At 46.1% G+C, this 22,966-nt stretch overlaps 1 protein-coding gene across 1 annotated transcript in view; it reads left to right on the top strand.

Moving 5' to 3' along the window:
- Positions 1-22,966, top strand: part of TEX14 (testis expressed 14, intercellular bridge forming factor) — a 78,919-nt gene that overhangs the window by 16,325 nt on the left and 39,628 nt on the right. The window contains exons 2-9 of the mRNA XM_073315548.1: positions 7,944-8,058; positions 9,604-9,769; positions 10,712-10,848; positions 11,775-11,856; positions 12,471-12,601; positions 14,163-14,276; positions 14,746-14,869; positions 22,230-22,408. Coding sequence (XP_073171649.1) covers positions 7,944-8,058; positions 9,604-9,769; positions 10,712-10,848; positions 11,775-11,856; positions 12,471-12,601; positions 14,163-14,276; positions 14,746-14,869; positions 22,230-22,408 — 1,048 coding nt within the window. The remainder of the gene's footprint in view (positions 1-7,943; positions 8,059-9,603; positions 9,770-10,711; positions 10,849-11,774; positions 11,857-12,470; positions 12,602-14,162; positions 14,277-14,745; positions 14,870-22,229; positions 22,409-22,966) is intronic.

The following is a 22,966-nucleotide window of genomic DNA, read 5'->3' as shown; positions in this document are numbered from 1 at the left end:
TTAAGTGCAATAGAAATGTATTTTTAATTAAAATTACTAAAACAATAGTGGTAGCTGTATGGGTCCCAGGATCTGAGAGACAAAGTGGGTGATGTAATGGCATCAACTATGGGAAAGGGACTGAGAGACTTTTTCCACTGGACCATATGAACTGGAACCATGAACATTAAATCTCCCCAAATGAGGGTAAATCCATCCTCATAGAATATCAGGGTTGGAAGGGACCTCAGGAGGTCATCTAGTCCAACCCCCTGTTCAAAGCAGGACTAATCCCCCATAGTTGCCCCAGATCCCTTAAATGGTCCCTTCAAGGATTGAACTCACAACCCTGGGTTTAGCAGGCTAATGCTCAAACCACTGAGCTATCCCTCCCCACATCCACTCATTATACTCCACACCTGAACATAGCCATTATGTGAAGGACATACCCCCATATCTCAATGTCTGTACTTTGACACATTAACCTTTTACCCCCAATCAGGGATATTGTATTCTGTACGCCACCCATTCCTAAACCGAATTTCTCACCCCTTGATAATCTTTACCTTATTCCCTGATAACCAGAAACTTCTATGCTTAAACTCTGTACCGTTTTCTTTTTACTTCAACATCTTCTTAGTAAAATTATTAAATCTCTTATTGGACAAACTTCAGTTGGTGAAAGAGTCAAGCTTACACAAAGCTCTTCTTCAGACTGTCACAACTAAATACAAGGTGGGACACTTGTTTGGTAAGGAGTTATCATACATTGTAAGGGTATGTCTACACTACGGAATAAGGTCGAATTTATAGAAGTTGGTTTTTTAGAAATCGGTTTTATATATTCGAGTGTGTGTGTCCCCACAGAAAATGCTCTAAGTGCATTAACTCGGCGGAGTGCTTCCACAGTACCGAGGCTAGAGTCGACTTCCGGAGCATTGCCCTGTGGATAGCTATCCCACAGTTCCCGCAGTCTTCGCTGCCCATTGGATTTCTGGGTTGAGATCCCAATGCCTGATGGGGCTAGAACATCGTCGCGGGTGGTTCTGGGTACATATCGTCAGGCCCCCGTTCCCTCCCTCCCTCCGTGAAAGCAAGGGCAGACAATCGTTTCGCGCCTTTTTTCCTGAGTTACCTGTGCAGACGCCATACCACGGCAAGCATGGAGCCCACTCAGGTAACCGTCACCCTATGTCTCCTGGGTGCTGGCACACGTGGTACGGCTTTGCTACACAGTAGCAGCAACCCATTGCCTTCTGGCAGCAGACAGTGTAGTATGACTGGTAGCTGTCCTTGTCGTGTCCGAGGTGCTCCTGGCCACGTCGGCTGGGAGCGCCTGGACAGACATGGGCGCAGGGGCTAAATTTGGAGTGACTTGACCAGGTCATTCTCTTTAGTCCTGCAGTCAGTCCTATTGAACCGTCTTATGGTGAGCAGGCAGGCGATACGGATTGCTAGCAGTCGTACTGTACCATCTTCTGCCGGGCAGGCAAGAGATGAGGATGGCAAGCAGTCGTATTGTACCATCTTCTGCCGGGCAGGCAAGAGATGAGGATGGCAAGCAGTCGTATTGTACCATCTTCTGCCAGGCAGGCAAGAGATGAGAATGGCTACCAGTCGTACTGTACCATCTTCTGCTGAGCAGCCATGAGATGTGGATGGCATGCAGTCCTTCTGCACCATCTGCTGCCAGCCAAAGATGTAAAAGATAGATGGAGTGGATCAAAACAACAAAGAGACCAGATTTGTTTTGTACTCATTTGCCTCCTCCCCTGTCTAGGGGACTCATTCCTCTGGGTCACACTGCAGTCACTCACAGAGAAGGTGCAGCAAGGTAAATCTAGCCATGTATCAATCAGAAGCCAGGCTAACCTCCTCGTTCCAATAAGAACAATAACTTAGGTGCACCATTTCTTATTGGAACCCTCCGTGAAGTCCTGCCTGAAATACTCCTTGATGTAAAGACACCCCCTTTGTTGATTTTAGCTCCCTGAAGCCAACCCTGTAAGCCATGTCGTCAGTCGCCCCTCCCTCCGTCAGAGCAACGGCAGACAATCGTTCCGCGCCTTTTTTCTGTGCGGACGCCATACCAAGGCAAGCATGGAGGCCGCTCAGCTCACTTTGGCAATTAGGAGCACATTAAACACCACACGCATTATCCAGCAGTATATGCAGCACCAGAACCGGGCAAAGCGTTACCGGGTGAGGAGGCGACGTCAGCGCGGTCACATGAGTGATCAGGACATGGACACAGATTTCTCTGAAAGCATGGGCCCTGCTAATGCATGCATCATGGTGCTAATGGGGCAGGTTCATGCTGTGGACCGCCGATTCTGGGCTCGGGAAACAAGCACAGACTGGTGGGACCGCATAGTGTTGCAGGTCTGGGACGATTCCCAGTGGCTGCGAAACTTTCGCATGCGTAAGGGCACTTTCATGGAAGTTTGTGACTTGCTTTCCCCTGCCCTGAGGCGCATGAATACCAAGATGAGAGCAGCCCTCACAGTTGAGATGCGAGTGGCGATAGCACTGTGGAAGCTTGCAACGCCAGACAGCTACCGGTCAGTAGGGAATCAATTTGGAGTGGGCAAATCTACTGTGGGGGCTGCTGTGATGCAAGTAGCCCACGCAATCAAAGATCTGCTGATATCAAGGGTAGTGACCCTGGGAAATGTGCAGGTCATAGTGGATGGCTTTGCTGCAATGGGATTCCCTAACTGTGGTGGGGCCATAGACGGAACCCATATCCCTATCTTGGCACCGGAGCACCAAGCCGCCGAATACATAAACCGCAAGGGGTACTTTTCAATAGTGCTGCAAGGTCTGGTGGATCACAAGGGACGTTTCACCAACATCAACATGGGATGGCCGGGAAAGATACATGACGCTCGCATCTTCAGGAACTCTGGTCTGTTTCAAAAGCTGCAGGAAGGGACTTTATTCCCAGACCAGAAAATAACTGTTGGGGATGCTGAAATGCCTATATGTATCCTTGAGGACCCAGCCTACCCCTTAATGCCATGGCTCATGAAGCCGTACACAGGCAGCCTGGACAGTAGTCAGGAGCTGTTCAACTACAGGCTGAGCAAGTGCAGAATGGTGGTAGAATGTGCATTTGGACGTTTAAAGGCGTGCTGGCGCAGTTTACTGACTCAGTTAGACCTCAGCAAAACCAATATTCCCACTGTTATTACTGCTTGCTGTGCGCTCCATAATATCTGTGAGAGTAAGGGGGAGACGTTTATGGCGGGGTAGGAGGTTGAGGCAAATTGCCTGGCTGCTGGTTTTGCACAGCCAGACACCAGGGCGGTTAGAAGAGCACAGGAGGGCGCGGTACGCATCACAGAAGCTTTGAAAACCAGTTTCATGACTGGCCAGGCTACGAAAGTGAAAGTTCTGTTTGTTTCTCCTTGATGAAACCCCCCGCCCCTTGGTTCACTCTACTTCCCTGTAAGCTAACCACCCGCCCCTCCTCCCTTCAATCACCGCTTGCAGAGGCAATAAAGTCATTGTTGCTTCACATTCATGCATTCTTTATTCATTCATCACACAAATAGGGGGATGACTACCAAGGTAGCCCAGGAGGGGTGGTGGAGGAGGGAAGGAAAATGCCACACAGCACTTTAAGCACAGCTCTTTAAAAGTTTACAACTTTAAAATTTATTGAATGACAGCCTTCTTTTTTTTGGGCAATCCTCTGTGGTGGAGTGGCTGATTGGTCGGAGGCCCCCCCCACCGCGTTCTTGGGCGTCTGGGTGTGGAGGCTATGGAACTTGGGGAGGAGGGCGGTTGGTTACGGAGGGGCTGCAGTGGCAGTCTGTGCTCCAGCTGCCTTTGCTGCAGCTCAACGATACACTGGAGCATACCGGTTTGGTCCTCCAACAGCCTCAGCATTGAATCCTGCCTCCTCTCATCACGCTGCCGCCACATTTGAGCTTCAGCCCTCTCTTCAGCCCGCCACTTACTCTCTTCAGCCCGCCACTTACTCTCTTCAGCCCGCCACCTCTCCTCCCGGTCATTTTGTGCTTTCCTGCACTCTGACATTATTTGCCTCCATGCATTCGTCTGTGCTCTCTCAGTGTGGGAGGACAGCATGAGCTCGGACAACATTTCATCACGAGTGCGTTTTTTTTTCTTTCTAAGCTTCACTAGCCTCTGGGAAGGAGAAGATCCTGTGATCATTGAAACACATGCAGCTGGTGGAGAAAAAAAAAGGGACAGCGGTATTTAAAAAGACACATTTTATAAAACAGTGGCTACACTCTTTCAAGGTAAACCTTGCTGTTAACATTACATACATAGCACATGTGCTTTCGTTACAAGGTTGCATTTTGCCTCCCCCCACCGCGTGGCTACCCCCTCTACCCTCCCACCTCCCCGTGGCTAACAGCGGGGAACATTTCTGTTTAGCCACAGGCAAACAGCCCAGCAGGAATGGGCTCCTCTGAGTGTCCCCTGAAGAAAAGCATCCTATTTCAATCAGGTGACCATGAATTATATCTCACTCTCCTGAGGATAACACACAGAGATAAAAAACGGATGTTGTTTGAATGCCAGCAAACATACACTGCAATGTTTTGTTCTACAATGATTCCCGAGTACGTGTTACTGGCCTGGAGTGGTAAAGTGTCCTACCATGAAGGATGCAATAAGGTTGCCCTCCCCAGAAACCTTTTGCAAAGGCTTTGGGAGTACATCCAGGAGAACCGCGAATGCCAGGGCAAAGTAATCCTTTCACATGCTTGCTTTTAAACCATGTATAGTATTTTAAAAGGTACACTCACCAGAGGTCCCTTCTCCGCCTGCTGGGTCCAGGAGGCAGCCTTGGGTGGGTTCGCGGGGTACTGGCTCCAGGTCCAGGGTGAGAAACAGTTCCTGGCTGTCGGGAAAACCGGTTTCTCCGCTTGCTTGCTGTGAGCTGTCTACAACCTCCTCCTCCTCATCATCTTCTTCGTCCCCAAAACCTGCTTCCATGTTGCCTCCATCTCCATTGAAGGAGTCAAACAACACGGCTGGGGTAGTGGTGGCTGAACCCCCTTAAATGGCATGCAGCTCATCATAGAAGCGGCATGTTTGGGGCTCTGACCCGGAGCGGCCGTTCACCTCTCTGGTTTTCTGGTAGGCTTGCCTCAGCTCCTTCAGTTTCACGCGGCACTGCTTCGGGTCCCTGTTATGGCCTCTGTCCTTCATGCCCTGGGAGATTTTGACAAAGGTTTTGGCATTTCGAAAACTGGAACGGAGTTCTGATAGCACGGATTCCTCTCCCCAAACAGCTATCAGATCCCGTACCTCCCGTTTGGTCCATGCTGGAGCTCTTTTGCGATTCTGGGACTCCATCATGGTCACCTCTGCTGATGAGCTCTGCATGGTCACCTGCAGCTTGCCACGCTGGCCAAACAGGAAATGAGATTCAAAAGTTTGCGGTTCTTTTCCTGTCTACCTGGCCAGTGCATCTGAGTTGAGAGTGCTGTCCAGAGCGGTCACAATGGAGCACTCTAGGATAGCTCCCGGAGGCCAATACCGTCGAATTGTGTCCACAGTACCCCAAATTTGAGCCGGCAAGGCCGATTTAAGCGCTAATCCCCTTGTCAGGGGTGGAGTAAGGAAATCGATTTTAAGAGCCCTTTAAGTCGAAATAAAGGGCTTCATCATGTGGATGGGTGCAGGTTTACATCGATTTAATGCTGCTAAATTCGACCTAAAGTCCTAGTGTAGACCAGGGCTAAGAGACATTTCAAGGTGAAGTGCTCAACTAACACCTCTGCAATCATAGGACAAAGGTTGGTTAGTGGGTTATAAATTGTTATTAGTGTTACTGGTGGTGTGTCAGTTTTCTTTCACCATGAGGACTGAGAGGTCAGATATCGAGTGGTCATTGTTTGCAAAGTGGTTTGCTACTGGTGGTATGGTGTTTTTGTCTTTTATAATTTTTCTGTGAGTTAATTCGAGAGCATAGTGATTGATTGTTTCATTTCACCCACATAGTTGTTACTGAGGAATTTAGTACTTTGGATGCGGTACTGGAGTGTGGGAATATGGGGGGCTCAAGGGGCATGGCCCCTCCCCTGCCCCTCTTCATCCTCCCGAACCCCCCCACCCAGCCAGGCTGGCTCCTGGAGCCCAGGCAGGGAGCCCGGGCAGCTGTGGGGTGCTGTGGACCCTCCACCTGCCTGGGGTGGGGGCTCCTCAGCCCATGTCCCTGCCCTACACCCCACCGCCCCATCCAGGGCAGGAGAGTCCACGGCTCCCCACAGCTGCCTGCGTGCCATGCACGGCTTTTACCTGGACCCGGGTCTGGCTGGGGGGCTGCAGCACGGCTATGGTAAGAGCTGTGTGAGCAGTTGTGGGGAGTCGCGCCATGGACCCTCCACCTGCCCTGAGCGGAGTGGGGGGCTGTGGGGTGGGGACATGGGGCGGGGTTTGCTTTCAACCCCCTCACCCACTGACTCCCAGCAGGTGGAGGGTCCTCAGGCAGCTCCCGGCCCACTCCACCTTAGCTGGGAGCAGGGCCTCGGGCGGAAGAGGAGGGGTGACCCACATTTGGGCAGGCTCTGCCAGGCACCCTTAACAAGGTACGCCACATGTTGTGATAGGCATGTGTAGGACCCATGGATCTTGAAAGGTGTGTTGTGAGAGGTATCTATTGATCATTTTAGCAGTGAGATATGTCTGCATGTTATGGCATGGTCTGGTGCCACTTTGAATGGATGGATCCTGGCCTGTGGGGAGTTTACTTTCTGATTATGAATTTGGCAAAGTTGGGGGGTTTGAAGGCAAGAAGAGGGAGTTCAGGAAAGATTTAAACATATCTTTACCCAGTAAAGATATTACCTAACCCACCTTGTCTCTCTAAAATAATACATTTGAAACTGAAAGTACTGACATGTCCAGAGTGTGACTATCAGAAGTTTAAATTCAACAAGTAGGCTAAAATAGCTTACCATTTGTATCAAATGCTCCTTTTTCATAGACAGTAGCTTATTTATTCTTTTAAATTAGGAAAAAGCTTTTTGTTGTGTTGTGTTCATATTAGACAGATCTAGGTTAACTATTTCTGTATTAGTTGCACTTATATATAGGGCCCTACCAAATTCACAGCCATGAAAGACTCGTCACGGACCATGGAATCTGGTCTTCCCCGTGAAATCTGGTCTTTTTTGTGCTTTTACCCCATACTATACAGATTTCACAGGGGAGACCAGTGTTTCTCAAACTGGGGGCCCTGACCCAAAAGAGAGTTGCAGGGGGGTCGCAAGGTTATTTTAGGGGGGTCACCGTATTGCCACCCTTACTTCTGTGCTGCCTTCAGAGCTGGGCGGCTGGAGAACGCTGGCTGTTGGCCAGGTGCCCAGCTCTGAAGGCAGCATCCCACCAGCAGCAGTGCAGAAATAAGGGTGGCAATACCATACCAGGCCACCCTTGCTTCTGTGCTGCTGCCTTCAGAGCTGGGTGGCCAGAAAGTGGTGGCTGTGGACTGAGGGTCCAGCTCTGCAGGCAGCAGCACAGAAGTAAGGGAGGTGGTAGCATACCATGCCGTCCTTACTTCTACGCTGCTGCTGGTGGTGGCGGCTCTGCCTTCAGAGTGGGGCTCCCGGCCAGCAGCCGCCACTCTCCAGCTGCCCAGTTCTGAAGGCAGCACCACTGCCAGCAGCAGGGCACAAGTAAGGGTAGCAGAACCGCAACTCCCCCTACAATCGCCTTGCGACCTGCCCCCGACAGTTCTTTTTTGGGTCAGGATCCCTACAATTACAACATCATGAAATTTCAGATTTAAATAGCTGAAATAATAAAATTTACAATTTTTAAAATCCTATGACAGTGAAATTGACTAAAATGGACCCTGAATTTGGTAGGGCCCTATTTATATAACATTTAATTGAAAAAGTTAAAGATTGATAATGGGGGGATGTTTGAAATTTTATAGTCATAAGAGACATGACTACTTATTTATTTATACTTTTCAGGTATTTGTGTTGACACAATTAACTCCTTGGGCCAGACCGCTCTGTTTACTGCTGCATTGCTAGGTCTTGGTAAACTAGTAGGTGTGCTCTTGGATTATGGATCAGACCCAAATCAGTTAAGTATAAGAGTCAGAATTACATCCTTAATAAATTGAAACAAACTTAAATTTGTTATAGCATCAACTTTATTGTAATGCACAAGTAATAGTTGTCAATGTGTAGATAAAAGAGAGACATAGCCTTCATCCAAACTGTAATTGTTACAGAGCTGATAGTTGGGGAAAGAAAAAGCCCAGGGCCCTGACTTTTAAAAAGTATTTAGGCTTTGCTCTGCTCAGTAGTGCATGGCCTTAAGCCTGTTCTATACTTAAAAGTTAGGTCAACATAGATATGATGCTCAGAGATGTGAAAAATAGTGCCATAACTATACTGACCTAACATGAGGTGTAGATGTGGCCTGGTTGACAGAAGAATTCTTCTGTCAACCAAGCTACTGTCTGTCAGAGAGGTGGATTAAATACAGCAACAGAAAAACACCTTCCATCCTTGTAGGAAGCATCTACACTATGGCACTGCAGCAGTGCAGAAATAGTCAAAGTGATTTAGATCTTGCAATGCTGAGCAGAGCAAAGCCTAGATACATATACAAATTTGGGCCTTGGTGCCTTCCAGCCTAGGCAAATAAAGTGTTTTAGAAAACAGGCAAAGAGCCCCACCTACGAAACTCTTTGGGGAAGGTTGTGAATTCTGAGCTTGAATATGTTAACATTTAAGGGCATGTCTACACTACAGATGCTGCAGTGGCACAGCTGCAGGTATGCCACTATAGTCCCATACTGCAGGTGCTTCTCAGATGCAGGTGCTTCCTACATCAATGGAAGGGTTTTTTTCTGTCAATGTAGGTAATCCACCTCCCTGAGCAGGATTAGGTATGCTTATCTACAGAACTCCAGGGTGATATAGCTAGTTCAATCTGTATTTTAAGTGTAGTCCAGAGCTCTGTGTTTCCAACTAGGTGTTGATATGAATGCATGATTGAAGTGAATGGCAGAAGGGAATACTGTTCACAACTTTTTCTAATGCAATTGTTTGTCCCTCAGGAGGCAGTTTTTTCACTAGGCTGGATCAACAGGATAGAAGTGCACTGATTGTAGTGAGAAGATTATTTTTGCAAGGCAAGTCACTACATTAGTCCCAGCAATAACCACACTTTACAGATAATCAGTGCGCTGTCTCCAGCCAAACAATAGGGCAAGCAAAGGTGTGAACTCCACTTCTTTCTCTCATTCACTTCAGTCAGGAATTAATCTTTAAAATCTAATTGGAAGTTTTTAAACACTAAAAATATTACTCATAGCTTCAGAAGCACCTCCCCAGCGAGAGTAAAAAGGTAAAGCTTGGTTTTTGCAGAAGACAGGCAAAGTGCAGATAAGCGTGTTGAAAAAGAGAGTTTTTCATGCCTGCAGTTTTCTGGTGCCTCTGGTGACGACAAAAGGCCACACAGTCCTCTCTCCATACATGGAATCCCCTTTGGCAAAATCAGGGTAGATTCTTTTGCTCTAGCATATAATGCAATTGTAAGTATGCTCTTTTTCAAGAGGTATCTGTAGTTTACCATAGTAAAGGTAGTTTGAAATTTTTCTGTTCTAATATTCCTCAGCCGCTGTTATGATGGGAGCACCCCCGTACATGCTGCAGCATTCTCAGGAAATCAGTGGATTCTCAGTAAATTGTTGGATGCAGGAGGTGATCTGCGAGTACATGATAAAAATGGAAGAAATCCGCAGTGCTGGGCTATGTCAGCTGGAAAGGAAAGTAGTGCTCAGGTACACATATGTGAACTTCACAACTTTATCTTGGAAATATTGTCTGGGAACAAAAACTCCATACCCAGGAAACAGATGCTTTTTAAGATAATGTGAAGTGATTTGCCTTGTGTTACTTTCCAGTTCAGATTATATTCTGGGGTCCTGATCATGCAAACTCAAAATGATTTCATTGGGACTCTACCTGGGGGAAGAGGTCTGCCTGTACTTACAAGCTTGCAGGATCAGAGCCATAATGTGTAAATGTGCAGTTATGAGAACTACAGTGATAGGTCCTGATCCTGCAATCCCCTGCATACTCATGAGTAGTTCTGTTGGAGCTGCAGTTACTCACGTGTGTAATGGCATGTGTGTAAGTGTTTGCAAGACCAAGGTCTAGAACTATACAATTTCTGGTATAAATATTGCTTATTTAATACTGGAGCAAAATGTTACAAGAAAGCTGTTGTTTTAAAATTATCCCATGTCTTGGTACGAGATAATTTGATGTCTTTCAGTATGCATATTTTATGGAGAGACCTAGTCAGAATAATTCAAGATAGATTATTCCTTTATTATTAATTGTGTTGGAATCCAGTAGTTTTATCATTTTCACCTTGGGAATTGTCAGTTATTGGCATTGCCTCTGTCATATAGAGGGCTTGAGGTTTGGTTTTATTTATATATTCACACCATTGATTTTTCTCTAAATTTACATGTACACAATGGATACAGTTTCTTTTTGAATGTGCTGAATTTTGGTTGATATCTGCATTATAATTTTAGACCATTTATGGACAGTAAAGACTCTCTAATAAAATTTTTAAGATCTCAAATATTCTTGCAGGTGCTAAATATTGCCAACAAGAAGTAAGTGACAACTTTTCTTCATGATCCTGATCTATTAATTTAAAATAGGAACATTTATAACCTAGTAGTTCTTGAATGCTTAATGTTTTTCAGATGTTAGAATTTATACGGCGTTGTGCATCACACATGCAGGCTGCAATTCAGAATTTCCCCTCTGATTTACTTAGAAAGGTTGGTTCATCAAAAGTACTGGTCTGCAACCCATCTAGATTTGGTGGCATTACTCAAGGGTAAGAACTTAACTTCATAGTGATTCAGGGAAATTCCATCCCATACTTAAGTATCCTGAAACTTATCATGTGTTTTGCTTTTTGTTGTCTGTCTCTTTCTTTTTGACTATCTATTTTAAAACCAAAGCTGCTTGTTTAGACATTCTAGTGTATTTGGATGGGTCACCTTCATATGTGGTCATTAGTACTAAATTTTTCTTGCTACTGTAGAGCCAAATGGTTGGTGGTAACTTCAAAATTCTTCTTTATTTAAAAGGAAATGTTTCACTGAATAAACCAGATACAATTCTGTATTTTATTAGTGTTAAGGTATCTGTTACTGTGTACCATAAAATAAATCTAGTTTCTTTATCTGTAAGTCACTGCCAGTCCTTAGAGGATGTGTCTAACCGTTTAACACTTTTTATTGATAAGTCTGATGTGTCTAGTGGGAAATATCTTTCTGTTAAGAAAAATACTTAAGTGAAAAGATTCAAGGTGAATTCAAGATGTCTGCATATTTGCATTGCTGTGCACTAGGTGACTTTAAACAAAAGCATATACAAGATAATAGTTGCACATTAAAATCAAGTTGTTAAAATATGCCTGCCTTTTTTTAAAAATAACCATGTTTCTTGTTTCAGCAGGCTATGGGGTTACCATTGCTGTGCTTGCGAGACTTTTTTTCAGCTCTAGTAGGGGTTGAGGGTGGTGGCCCCCAAGAAAGTGAGAATAATAGTAGTCTCACTATTTCTGACCCAGGCCAAATATCAAATGAAGTATTTGAAAGGCAGCTGCTGCAGGACTTCTGTATTTTCTTTCTTTCTTTCTCTCTCTCTCTGTCTTTGTAAATTATCTCCTTTTGGGAGATGGAATGTAACCTTTCGCAAAACCTTGGCCTTCATTATTAATCTACATGTAGCTATGCTTGTATGTTTTGACATTAGAAATGCCAGCAGTCCTCTGACTAGACTTCTAAAAGGTGGAGCGAATTCATCAAGAAACATCTACAGTTTTGGCTTTGGGAAGGTAAGACACTAGAGACAGTGGGCTCCAAACTGTGTAACTTCTTTTTGTTTGTTGAACACAATTGGAATCACAATGTTTTTATTTAAATCCAAAGATGGTCCCATCTGTGTTGTTTTCAGGCACTGTTAGATATTTCTTACTATTCACTAGATGGTGGGAAATAAATGGGGAGTGACCTAAATGACTGTGGAAATCCTGGCCTATAGTCATTAGTGAGTCCTTGACAGAAGGATTTATTTTGAAACGAAGAAAAGATCCTTGAAGAAGTAGGTTGAAGGATCCCACCTGTGTGACTCTGAGTTGGCTGCTTCTGCTGTGTTCAGTTAAGATTCAGTAGAAAGATCCTTTTCCATAAAGCCCTTAGCCACTGAAAGCCTTTTGGAATGATCCCAATTTTTATGGTTTTTGGCTAATGTTTACTTGTGGTCAGTTGTCATTTGTGTGTATACGTAGCACTGAGGCAACATTTTTCAGCTTCACAACGTTTTTGACAAACACTACCTGATTCTCACAACACCCTAAGATTACATAGCTGCTCTGTGATAGAGCTGGGCATAGAACCCAGGAATTGTTGAATATTTGTCCTTGTTATACAGTGTATGGTTTTGTCTCAGTTTTATCTAACAGGCAGTAGGCAGCTAGGGTACCTGGCATCTCTCCCTATCATTTGGGATAAAGAAGTGGTTCAGGCAGATGATGAGCCAACATTCTCTTTCCACACTGGACCGTACATGATCATGACAAAGTGAGTGGACACTTTAACAGTTTTCAGGTGTTGTTTAATATGCAGCATCATCAGCAAACTACTGGACCAGATGGCTTGTCTGGATTTTTTTCCATGTGTTTATACGGTATGTTTACACAGCACACGGGTTTGTCTACACAGCTGACAGTAAAGTGCTGCTGTGGCAGCTTTTAACGTGGCTGTGTAGTCGCAGCTCCAGCGCTGGGAGAGAGCTCTCCCAGTGCTGTAAAAAGCCCACCTCTGTGAGGGGAATAGCTCCCACTCCCAGCGCTGTAGCACTGTCTACACTGCCACTTTACAGCGTTGAAACTTGCATCGCTCAGGGGGGTGTTTTTTCACACCCCTGAGTGAGGAAAGTTTCAACGCTGTATGTGGCAATGTAGACAAGTCCTAAGCCTGGGCTCTGACTCAGGTTTGAGCCCAAGCTCCCCTTCTTTCCACACACAAATAGAGTCTGCTTGTGTCAAAGCACTCAGGACCTAGGACGCTGCTAGGGGTGTGGGTCAGAACCCGAGTCCTGCTATAACTTAGTCCAAGCCTTGTCATTTTGACACAGGTCAAACCACAGGCCTGAGTCAGAAGGTCTGCATAGTGCAGTATGGACACGTTAGCATGATTTGTGAGACCTGGGTCCAGCAATTGTAAACACAGGTTTAAAATGCAGCTTGGACACTCAAGCGCATGCTTGGAAACACCAGGTTCATAAGCCTGATTCCCACAGACTTGGGTGTACAATTCAGTGTAGATATACCCATAAAGACCCAGTAATCATAGAAGTTGGAGATGGAAAAGTTCTAAGTTCACCCAGTCCATCTCCCTACCATGGGAGGTTTGTCCTCTGTTATACATTGACTAATGTGTTGTCTTGCCTCCTTTTAATATTGATTGACCATTATCATGACCCCCTCCCCATTCATGGTTAAACCAGCCTACACATATTTAGGTCTATTAATGTTTTAATAGTAATAAATGTTCTGGCTAATATTGGCCTCTGGATGGGGCTCATAGACTGTATTTAGGTAGGATGAGTTCAAGCTCCAGGGTATACCTGGGTGTAGCCCAATTGCTCAAACCCAGAGTGAGCTGACTATAGAGCTGCAAGTACAAATCAGGCCCTTCTTCGCCGTTTCTGATGCTGCAGCAAGTAATTCTGCCAGAAAAGGAGCATTCAGTGGGTCAGCTGGGTTGGTGACCCATTCCTTCCCAGAGGATCTATCCTGTCTCACAGTAAGTTAATATTGCCTCCGTGAGGAGTGCTTCATAGTGTCATGGCTTTTTGCCTAGGACTGTGGCGATATGGTTTGTCAAGCTGCACTCCTCTTTCTCTCCCCAAAACACGTCTCTTTCTCACTGCAGCTAGTCTTTGGCAAGCTGAGAGTTTATTGCTTGTCTAGGAAGCTATGATCCTATTGCCAGGGTTATCGAAGCGCTGGCATGTTGCTAACACCAGGAGACAGATTTGTAATCCTGGGAAACTTTGCTGCTATTTGTAAGAGATGCTGTAACCAAAGAACCTATTGGACACATGGAGTGACTAGAGTTTCCTCTTCTCATCGTGTAGTTTAATGTGGGGCAGCAGCAGAGTCACAGTGAAGGAGCTCAGCCTTAAACCACATCAGAATTGTAGTAAGCTACGTTTAGCTGATCTTCTAATAGCAGAACAGGAATATAGCAGGTAAGAGAAAATGCAAAATGCCTACAATGTGTCTGGTCTTTGGGCATCCCTGGGGCCTGCGAGAAAGTACAGGTCACCTCAGCCTAGCTAATGACTGACTCCGAAAATAACGAATCAGGGTTACTCCTTCCTCTGGAAATAGGATTTACAGTTCTACTGTTCTTTCCCCTTTTGAGCTTTTCGGAAATGTGCAGTGGGAGGTGTAATATGGAGTAGGCAGGATCCCCTCCTGACCCATAAAAGTACTTTCCTGTATAGATCCTGGAAAGCATAATTGCAGGTTCTTATTGTGTCAACAATAAAAACATCAGTGGCTCTCTATGAACAGTTTTCTTCCAGCTTGTTTTGCTTATTCTAACAGTAAGTTAAAAACATTGTGGGTGAAAAGATCCAAGAGGCCAGACATGTATTTCTTTTTTAATATAATATCTTATTTGTGTGGTAATATTGGGATTTTTCTCCTTTGCAGTAAACTTCATCATCCTCATTTGCTGCAATTGATGGCAGTTTGTCTGTCCAATGATCTGGAAAAAACCCGTTTGGTGTATGAGAGAGTTAACTTTGGTTCATTATACAGCATCCTTCATGAAAGGGTAAATGGAAAGATTGTTTTTTATTGATTTTTAAAATAAAAATTACGCATAATTAAGAGATTTTACTGGATACCAGCATCCCCTGTGTTCTGAGCTAAATTCATCTCATTGAGAGAAGTATCCTGTACCTAGAAACAAAATGTGAGAAATCCTAACTCGCTTTATGTACTTAGGGGCTTGTCTCATCACATAGCAATAGCCACTCCCTCTAACAGGCTGCCAGTGTTTGCCTGTTACACCCCATCCTGCAGCTATTGAGCCAGCTGGAGAAAATTAATAAAGGAGTGGCTCTCTTGGGTATTAGTTGTGGAGAAAAAGTTTAGGCTATGTTAGCTTCTTGGTAATTTCTTTTAATAAAGCCAAGCTCCAGGAAGAGTTGAGTTTTGACTCTACAGAGTGGGTGGACTGTTTGAGAGCAGGCTAGGATAGGCACCTGTTCCCACTCCCCATAACAGGGAGTATATTCTGTTCTTTGACACATACAATGATGGGTATGAATCCGTTTCTGTTTCCTGAATATTCACAGTGACTTGCCCTCCATTGCAGATACCAGGGAAATGTCAGGATTGGCTGTTAGTGTAGGAGTTCAAGGTTTAGTAGTTTGGTATTAAGCTTGTATGGCTGTGTAACAGCGGTAAAGCCATTATTCTTGTGTTTTGCTCACCATTTACCATATTCCCACATTGTGGTAATTGACTTGGAGACTGAATTATTGCCTCAAAAAACAGAGGAGCATGGTTTTGTTTGATTTTTAATAGACGCATGACAAGGTCTGTATTATTGTTCAAAATAAGGATGTTGGATATGTGCATGTGTGTTGGCAAAGTGCTTGTTTTCTGTATTTGGAAACATCAATAACAGTTTACCTGGAATCACAGAATCCTGCCATTTCTGGCTGGTTGCCTACCAGGGAGAATTCTGAAATCAATCCAGACTGGGAAGTAACCATGACAAGTCTGCTTAATAAAGTTTCAGGGGTTCTGGTATCATGAACTAACAATATTGGTCTTTGCCAAAGACTATTGACTGGATTAGCTTTTTGTCTTTTGGTTTGCACATACCCAGTATAATTCACTAAGTCTATGGGTATGTCTACACTACGAAATTAGGTCGATTTTTATAGAAGTCAATTTTTAGAAATCCATTTTATACAGTCGATTGTGTATGTCCCCACTAAGAGCATTAAGTCAGTTGAGTGCTCACTACCGTGAGCTAGCATCGACTCACAGAGTGGTGCACTGTGGGAAGCTATCCCACAGTTCCCACAGTCTCCGCTGCCCATTGGAATTCTGGGGTAAGCTCCCAATGCCTGATGGAGCAAAATCATTATCACAGGTGGTTGTGGGTACATGTTGTCAGTTTTCCCTCCCTCCCTCCCTCCATGAAAGCAACTGCAGACAATCATTTTGCGCCTTTTTTCCTGGGTTACCCATGCAGATGCCATAGCATGGCAAGCATGGGGCCCGCTCAGTTCACCACTGCTGTTGCGAGCACTGTAAACACCTCACACCTTATACTACAGTATGTGCAGAACCTGGCTAAGAGACAGCAGCACAGGGACGATTGTGAGGAGGACATGGACACAGACATTCCTGAAAGCATGGGATGTGGCAATTGGAACATCATGGCAGCAGTGGGGCTGGTTGATACAGTGGAATGCTGATTCTAAGCCCGGCAAACAAGCACAGACTGGTGGGACTGCACAGTCTTGCAGGTATGGGATGATTCACAGTGGCTACAAAACTTTTGCATGCGCAAGGCTACTTTCCTGGAACTCTGTGAGTTGCTTTCCCCCTCCCTGAAGCACAGGAATACCAAGATGAGAGCTGCCCTGACAGTTGAGAAGCGAGTGGCGATAGCTCTGTGGAAGCTTGCAACGCCTGACTGCTTCCGGTCAATCGAGAATCAGTTGGAGTGGGCAAAACTACTGTGGGGACTGCTGTGATTCAAGTAGCCAATGCAATCGCTGACGTTCTGCTATCAAGGGTAGTGACTCTGGGAAATGTGCAGGTCATAGTGGATAGCTTTGCTGCAATGGGTTTCCCTAACTGTGGTGGGGCGATAGGCGGAATGCATATCTCTATCTTGGCACTGGACCACCTTGCCAACCAGTACATAAAATGCAAGGGGTACTTCTCAATGGTGCTGCAAGCACTGGTGGATCACAAGGGACATTTCACCAACATCAGCGTGGGATGGCCGGCAAAGGTGCATGATGCTTGCAACTTTAGGAACTCCGGACTGTTTGAGCAGCTGCAAGAAGGGACTTACTTCCCAGACCAGAAAATTACTGTTGGGGATGTTGGAATGCCAATAATTATCCTTGGAGACCCAGCCTACCCCTTGCTTTCATGGCTCATGAAGCCATACACAGGCAGCCTGGACAGTAGTAAGGAGCAGTTCAACTATAGGCTGAGCAAGTGCAGAATGGTGGTAGAATGTGCCTTTGGACATTTAAAAGCTCACTGGCTGTGTTTGCTGACTAGGTTAGACCTCAGTGCAACCAATAGTCCTATTGTTATTACTGCTTGCTGTGCACTCCATAATATCTGTGAGAGTAAGGGGGAGATGTTTATGGTGGGGTGGGAGATTGCCAGTTTTGAACAGCCAGACACCAGGGCGATTAGAAGAGCACAGGTAGGCTTGCTGCACCTCAAAGAGGCTTTGAAAACCAGTTTCATGACTGGCCAGGCTATGCTGTGATAGTTGTGTGTGTTTCTCCTTGATGCAAACCATTCCCCTTTGTGGATTTTAATTCCCTGTAAGCCAACCACCCTCCCTCCTTCAATCACAGCTGGCAAAGGAGATAAAGTCACTATTGTTTTGAAACCATGCATTCTTTCTTTATTAGTTTTAAAAAAAGGGAGATAACTGATAAGGTAGCCTGAGTGAGGTGGGTAGGGTGGGGTGGGGGAGAAGGGGAGGACAAGGCCACATTGCTTATTGTAGCCACACTACAAATCAAAACTGTTTGAATGACAGCCTTCCGTTGCTTAGGCCATCCTCTGGTGTGGAGTGGCTGCGTGCCTGGAACCTCCCCACCCCACGTTCTTGGGCGTCTGGGTGAGGAGGATATGGAACTTGTGGAGGAGGGCAGGCAGTTGTACAGTGGATGCAGCAGCGGTCTGTGCTCTTGTTGGTTTTCCTGCAGCTCCACCAGACGCCTGAGCATGTCCGTTTGCTCCCCCATTAGCCTCAGCATTGCATCCTGCCTCTTCTCATTGCGCTCACTAAATACTTTCTTAACTCTGCCACTGAATGCCTCCATGAATTCAGCTGTGTCCTATCAGTGCGGGAGGACTACATGAGCTTGGAAAACATGTCATTGCAAGTGTGGTTTTTTTCACCTTCTAATCTGCGATAACCTCCGATGATAGGGGGAGCATAGAAAAATTTGCACCTGCAGGGGGATAAAAAGGGAGAGTAAAATTTAAGATGATACATTTCTGAGAACAAAAGGGAGACTCTTTCACAGTGAATCAAGCAATTCACAGTAGACAGCACATGTGCTTTAGGTACAAGGTTGCATTTTGCCTTTTATATTGAGCACCTGCCGGTATGGTGACACATCACACATAGCTGGGCAACAGAATTCGGTTTCCAGGCAGCCACGCTAAGCCAAAGGGTAGGCGGGTTTGGCTTCTAATGCCTTCATAACATATGGGAATGTTTTCAAACTGCAGTGCCCTCCTTTCCCATAGCAAGCAATGCCAGTTGGGTTGCCATTTAAAAGGAGGGGCTGCGGTTTTTGGGTGGATGTGCAGTACACATCTCACCCCACCCCTCCACGTAGCTATTTGGGATGATCCCTTCACCCCTCCCCCTGCCACATGGCTATTTTCAGGGATGATTCCTTTTAGCAGCCCGTCATGAACGGGGTCCTTTTACTGTTCCCTTACAAAAATTCCCCTATTTTAACCAGGTGACCCTGAATGATATCACTCTCCTGAGGCTAACACAGAAAGATAGAGACCAAATGTTGCTTGAATGCGACCAAAACCCAGGACCATTCGCTGCCATGCTTTGTGCTTCAGTGATTCCAGACTACTTGCTACTGGCTTGCCGTGGTAAAGTGTCCTACCGTGGAGGATGAAATAAGGCAGCCCTCCCCAGAAACCTTCTGGAAAGGCTTTCAGAGTACCTCCAGGAGAGCTTCATGGAGATGTCCCTGGAGGATTCCCACTCCATCCCTAGACACGTTAACAGACTTTTCCAGTAGCTGTACTGGCCGCGAATACATCCCAAGTCTTCAGGGCAAATAAAACATTAAACACTATTGCTTTTAAACCCTGTACTGTAGTTACAAATGTGCACTCACCAGAGGTGCCTTCTCTGCCTTCAGGGTTGGGGATCCCGCCTTGGGAGGGTATTGGCTCCAGGGTGATGAAAAGGTCCTGGCTGCCGGGGAGAACGGATTCACCGAGTGCATGCTGTACATTCTCCTCCTCCTCCTCTTCCTCTTCCTCATCCACAAAATCCTCCTCCTCTCACATGTTGCGTGAGACTCCCCCTTTGCACGTGTCCATGGGCAGTGATGGGGTAGTGGTAGGGTCCCACCCTAGAATGCCATGCAGCTGATCATAGAAGCGGCATGTATGGGGCTCTGACCCAGAGCAACCATTTGCCTCCTTTGTCTTTTGATAGGCTTGACTGAGCTCCTTGACTTTCACGCGGCACTGCTGTGTGTCTCTGTTGTAGCCTTGAGTCCGGACCTGCACTGCTCACTGGGCCATCGCCGTGAGGACATACAGCTCCCCTCCATGCCAGAGGCATTCGAGGCGGCAGCGGGCCTGTTGACACTCAGCACCGCCCTCGTCTCCCAGGAAGGAGAGGTCGCTGGTACCAATCGCAGGCCCCATACATTCTGTGGGCAAGCTGGCAATGATGTCTGCCATGAGGCCATCCCTGTTGCATTGACTGCCAGCACCGGGGGTTTCTACAGGGGAGATGCTCCAGTTCCCAAGCTGGCACCGATCCCCGGCACCATGAGGCTCCACTCCTTCCTGATCATCACAGTCAGAGACCTTGGAGGCAGAGTCCTTGTGCTCTAGCAGGAGCAGAAGATCCTGCTCCTGCCATGATTGTCATCCTTACCTGGCGCCCTGGCAGGGCCAGTGGCAATCTCCTCAGTGGCCCTTCTGGACACCTGGGGACTATCATCAAAGCCAGGGTTCCAGATTGGCATCAGTGGCCTCAGTTTCGGGCACTCCGACAGGACTCCCACAGTCCTCGGCACCACTCCCGACACCGATTGTGGCGGTGTCCATGCCCCCAATCCCGGAGGGGTTAACGGCCCTGATCCCAGAACTGATCCCTGCCCCAACTGAGGCACCACGCTTGGCGCCGACTGCCATCCTGTATCGCCCTGCCACTGATCAAAACGATTAGTGATGCCACCAAGACACTGTGGCTGCCTCGCTGTCACCTACCACCAAGAGATATGAGCAGAGGTACTTTGTTCCCTCGTGTGGATATGAACATTTGTACACCCACTCCCAGCTGGTCTCCCTGGTAGTGGATGCTGCTAACCAGCATGAGCGACAGGGCTACCAGGGGCCCTCTCCCAAGAACCATGAGGCCAAGAAATTGGACCTTTTTTGGGAGAAAAATGTACTTGACTGGAGGGTTGCAGCTCCGTATCGTTAACTATGAGGCGGTGGTTAGCAGATACAATTATAATACCTGTGGGGCTATGCAAAATTTCACTGAACTTCTGCCTTCTGACTCTCATGCAGAGTTCTCCGCACTAGTAGAGGAGGGCAAATTGATCTCCCGTACGTCCCTGCAGGTGGCCTTGGACACAGCAGATGCGGCCTCCCGCACGATGGCAACTGGGGTGGCCATTAGAAAGAGTTCCTGGCTGCAGGTTTCGGGCCTGCCATTTGAGGTGCAGCAGACGATTCAGGATCTCCCCTTTGAGGGTCAATCACTGTTTTCAGAGAAGACTGACTCACATTTGCACAGCCTCTAGGACTCTTGGGCCACCCTGGAGTCCTTGGATCTCCACATGCCTGAGACCCAAAGGAGGTACTTCAGGCCTCCCCCACCCCCAAAGAATTATCAGCCTTAGGGCAGACAGGAAGGGTCATGTAGGAGGAACAGGAACTCAAGAAAGAGACCTCACCCCTCCTTTGAGCAGGGCTCTGGCCAGTCTAAACCTTCCTCAGGCCAGAGGCAGGCCTTTTGAAGGTGCGCTAGGGGGTGATGCACCAGTGCAGAGACTGGATCCTCCCCACCTTACCTTTTCGTCCTGTCTATCTCCTTTCTACTCTGTGTGGGCCCGCATTACATCAGGGTGTTGGGTGCGCCTCATGGTAGAAAGGGGATATTCACTTCAATTCTCATCCCTCCCACCCTTCTACCCCACTTCCCTGTCCCTCTTCAGGGACGCTTCTCACAAGCAACTCCTTATCCAGGAGGTGCAATTGTTTCTCTTGCTAGGAGCAGTGGAAGAGGTTCCTCGGGGCTACAGGGACAGAGGCTTTTATTGCCCTCTACTTGAAGAACACGTACTTTCATATAGCAATAACTCCGTCCCACAGAAAATACTTCAGGTTTGTGGTGAGCAACAACCACTACCAGTTCACCGTCCTCCCATTTGGTCTGTCAGCGGTGCCTCGAGTATTCACCAAATACGTGGCAGTCATGGGAGATTTAGGTTAGATATTAGGAAAAACTTTCTAACTATAAAGATAGTTAAACTTTAGAATAGGTATCCAGATAAGGTTTTGGAATTCACATGATTGGAAAATTTTAACTATAGGTTGGACAAATGCCTGTCAGGGATGGTCTAGGTTTACTTGTCCTGCCTCATCTTAGGGGGCTGGACTAGCTGACCTCTCGAGGTCCCTCGCAACCCTATATTTCTATGGTTTTATATGTATCAAAGGGCAGATTAGAGCTGAGTTACAACACTGAGTAGTAGGTTTTATCAACTGTTTTACATTCTGTTATTGATGCTGATTGTTTTCCCTCTCTCTTTCCCATGACTGATTGCTTACCTATTTTTCCTTAACAAAAGGAGGAAACATGCAAAATATTGTCACTGAGGTAGAGAAATAAAACACAAAGTTGAGAAATTCCAAAAGCTGTTTTTCTATTACAATGTTAATTTTGGCATGTTGCACATATGTATTATTTTCTGTTCTTTTTAATGTATTACTGTTTGGTTTCACATAGATCATATAATATTCTTCATGAGCAACGAGATTGAGTTAACTTTACAGTCAAAACCTTCACTTTTTGATTTCTCCACCTTTAATGTTACATTAACCATAGCTTTTGCATTACGTTGATCTTCAGTTATCAGCAATGTGAATGCTTAACTCTTCTGTTGTGTGTTTGTTTGTTTTTTTTGCAGCGTTCAGAATTCCCAGTATTGCACATGGAAACAATTGTGCATCTACTGCTTCAGGTTAATGATGCTTTGAGGTTTTTGCACTCACGTGGATTTATCCACCGTTCACTCACCTCTTATGCTATACAAATCGTTTCTGCTGGTGAGGCAAAGTTAACCAACTTGGAGTACATGATAGAAAGGTAAAGAATTATCACATTGTTACTTGAAAAGGTGGATGGGTGACGCCAAATTGAGGACTGAATTCTGTGGTCAGGGTGATCCTGCAGCTCTCCTGATTATTTGTGGGTTGCGGTGCATGAGCAAGGGCACAGAGATCCATCCTAATCTTTCTTTGACAACGTTGCAGATTTGACTGTAGGGAGAGGGGTTTTCACATCTCCATTACTCAGATACATGGTCAGTGCTCATTCAGTGTCATAAGTTTCAGGTGATCTCAATTTTTATGGCTTCCCTATAAATACCTGAAAATAGTGGATAACAATAGAAGAAAGGTCTTGCTCCACTCTAGTGTAAAGGCACTGCAATAGAGACTTGGAACAGAAAATGGAACCTGCATCTAGTGACCATACAGAGACAGAAATCCTATTGGAGACTTTAATTCTCTTCCTCTAGTGTAAATAGTTTCAATGTATTCAGATTATAATAAACCTCTGCTTATGAAATCTGATCCTACAAGATCCTGGGAGCCCCACAACTCCCACTGATATTAGGGATACTCAGCCCCTTGCATATATATA

Source organism: Lepidochelys kempii, chromosome 17 (genome assembly GCF_965140285.1).
Source record: "Lepidochelys kempii isolate rLepKem1 chromosome 17, rLepKem1.hap1, whole genome shotgun sequence".
Taxonomy (NCBI): Eukaryota; Metazoa; Chordata; order Testudines; family Cheloniidae; genus Lepidochelys; species Lepidochelys kempii.
The sequence above is the reverse complement of the archived record's forward strand: the minus strand, read 5'-3'. Positions and strand labels throughout refer to the sequence as shown.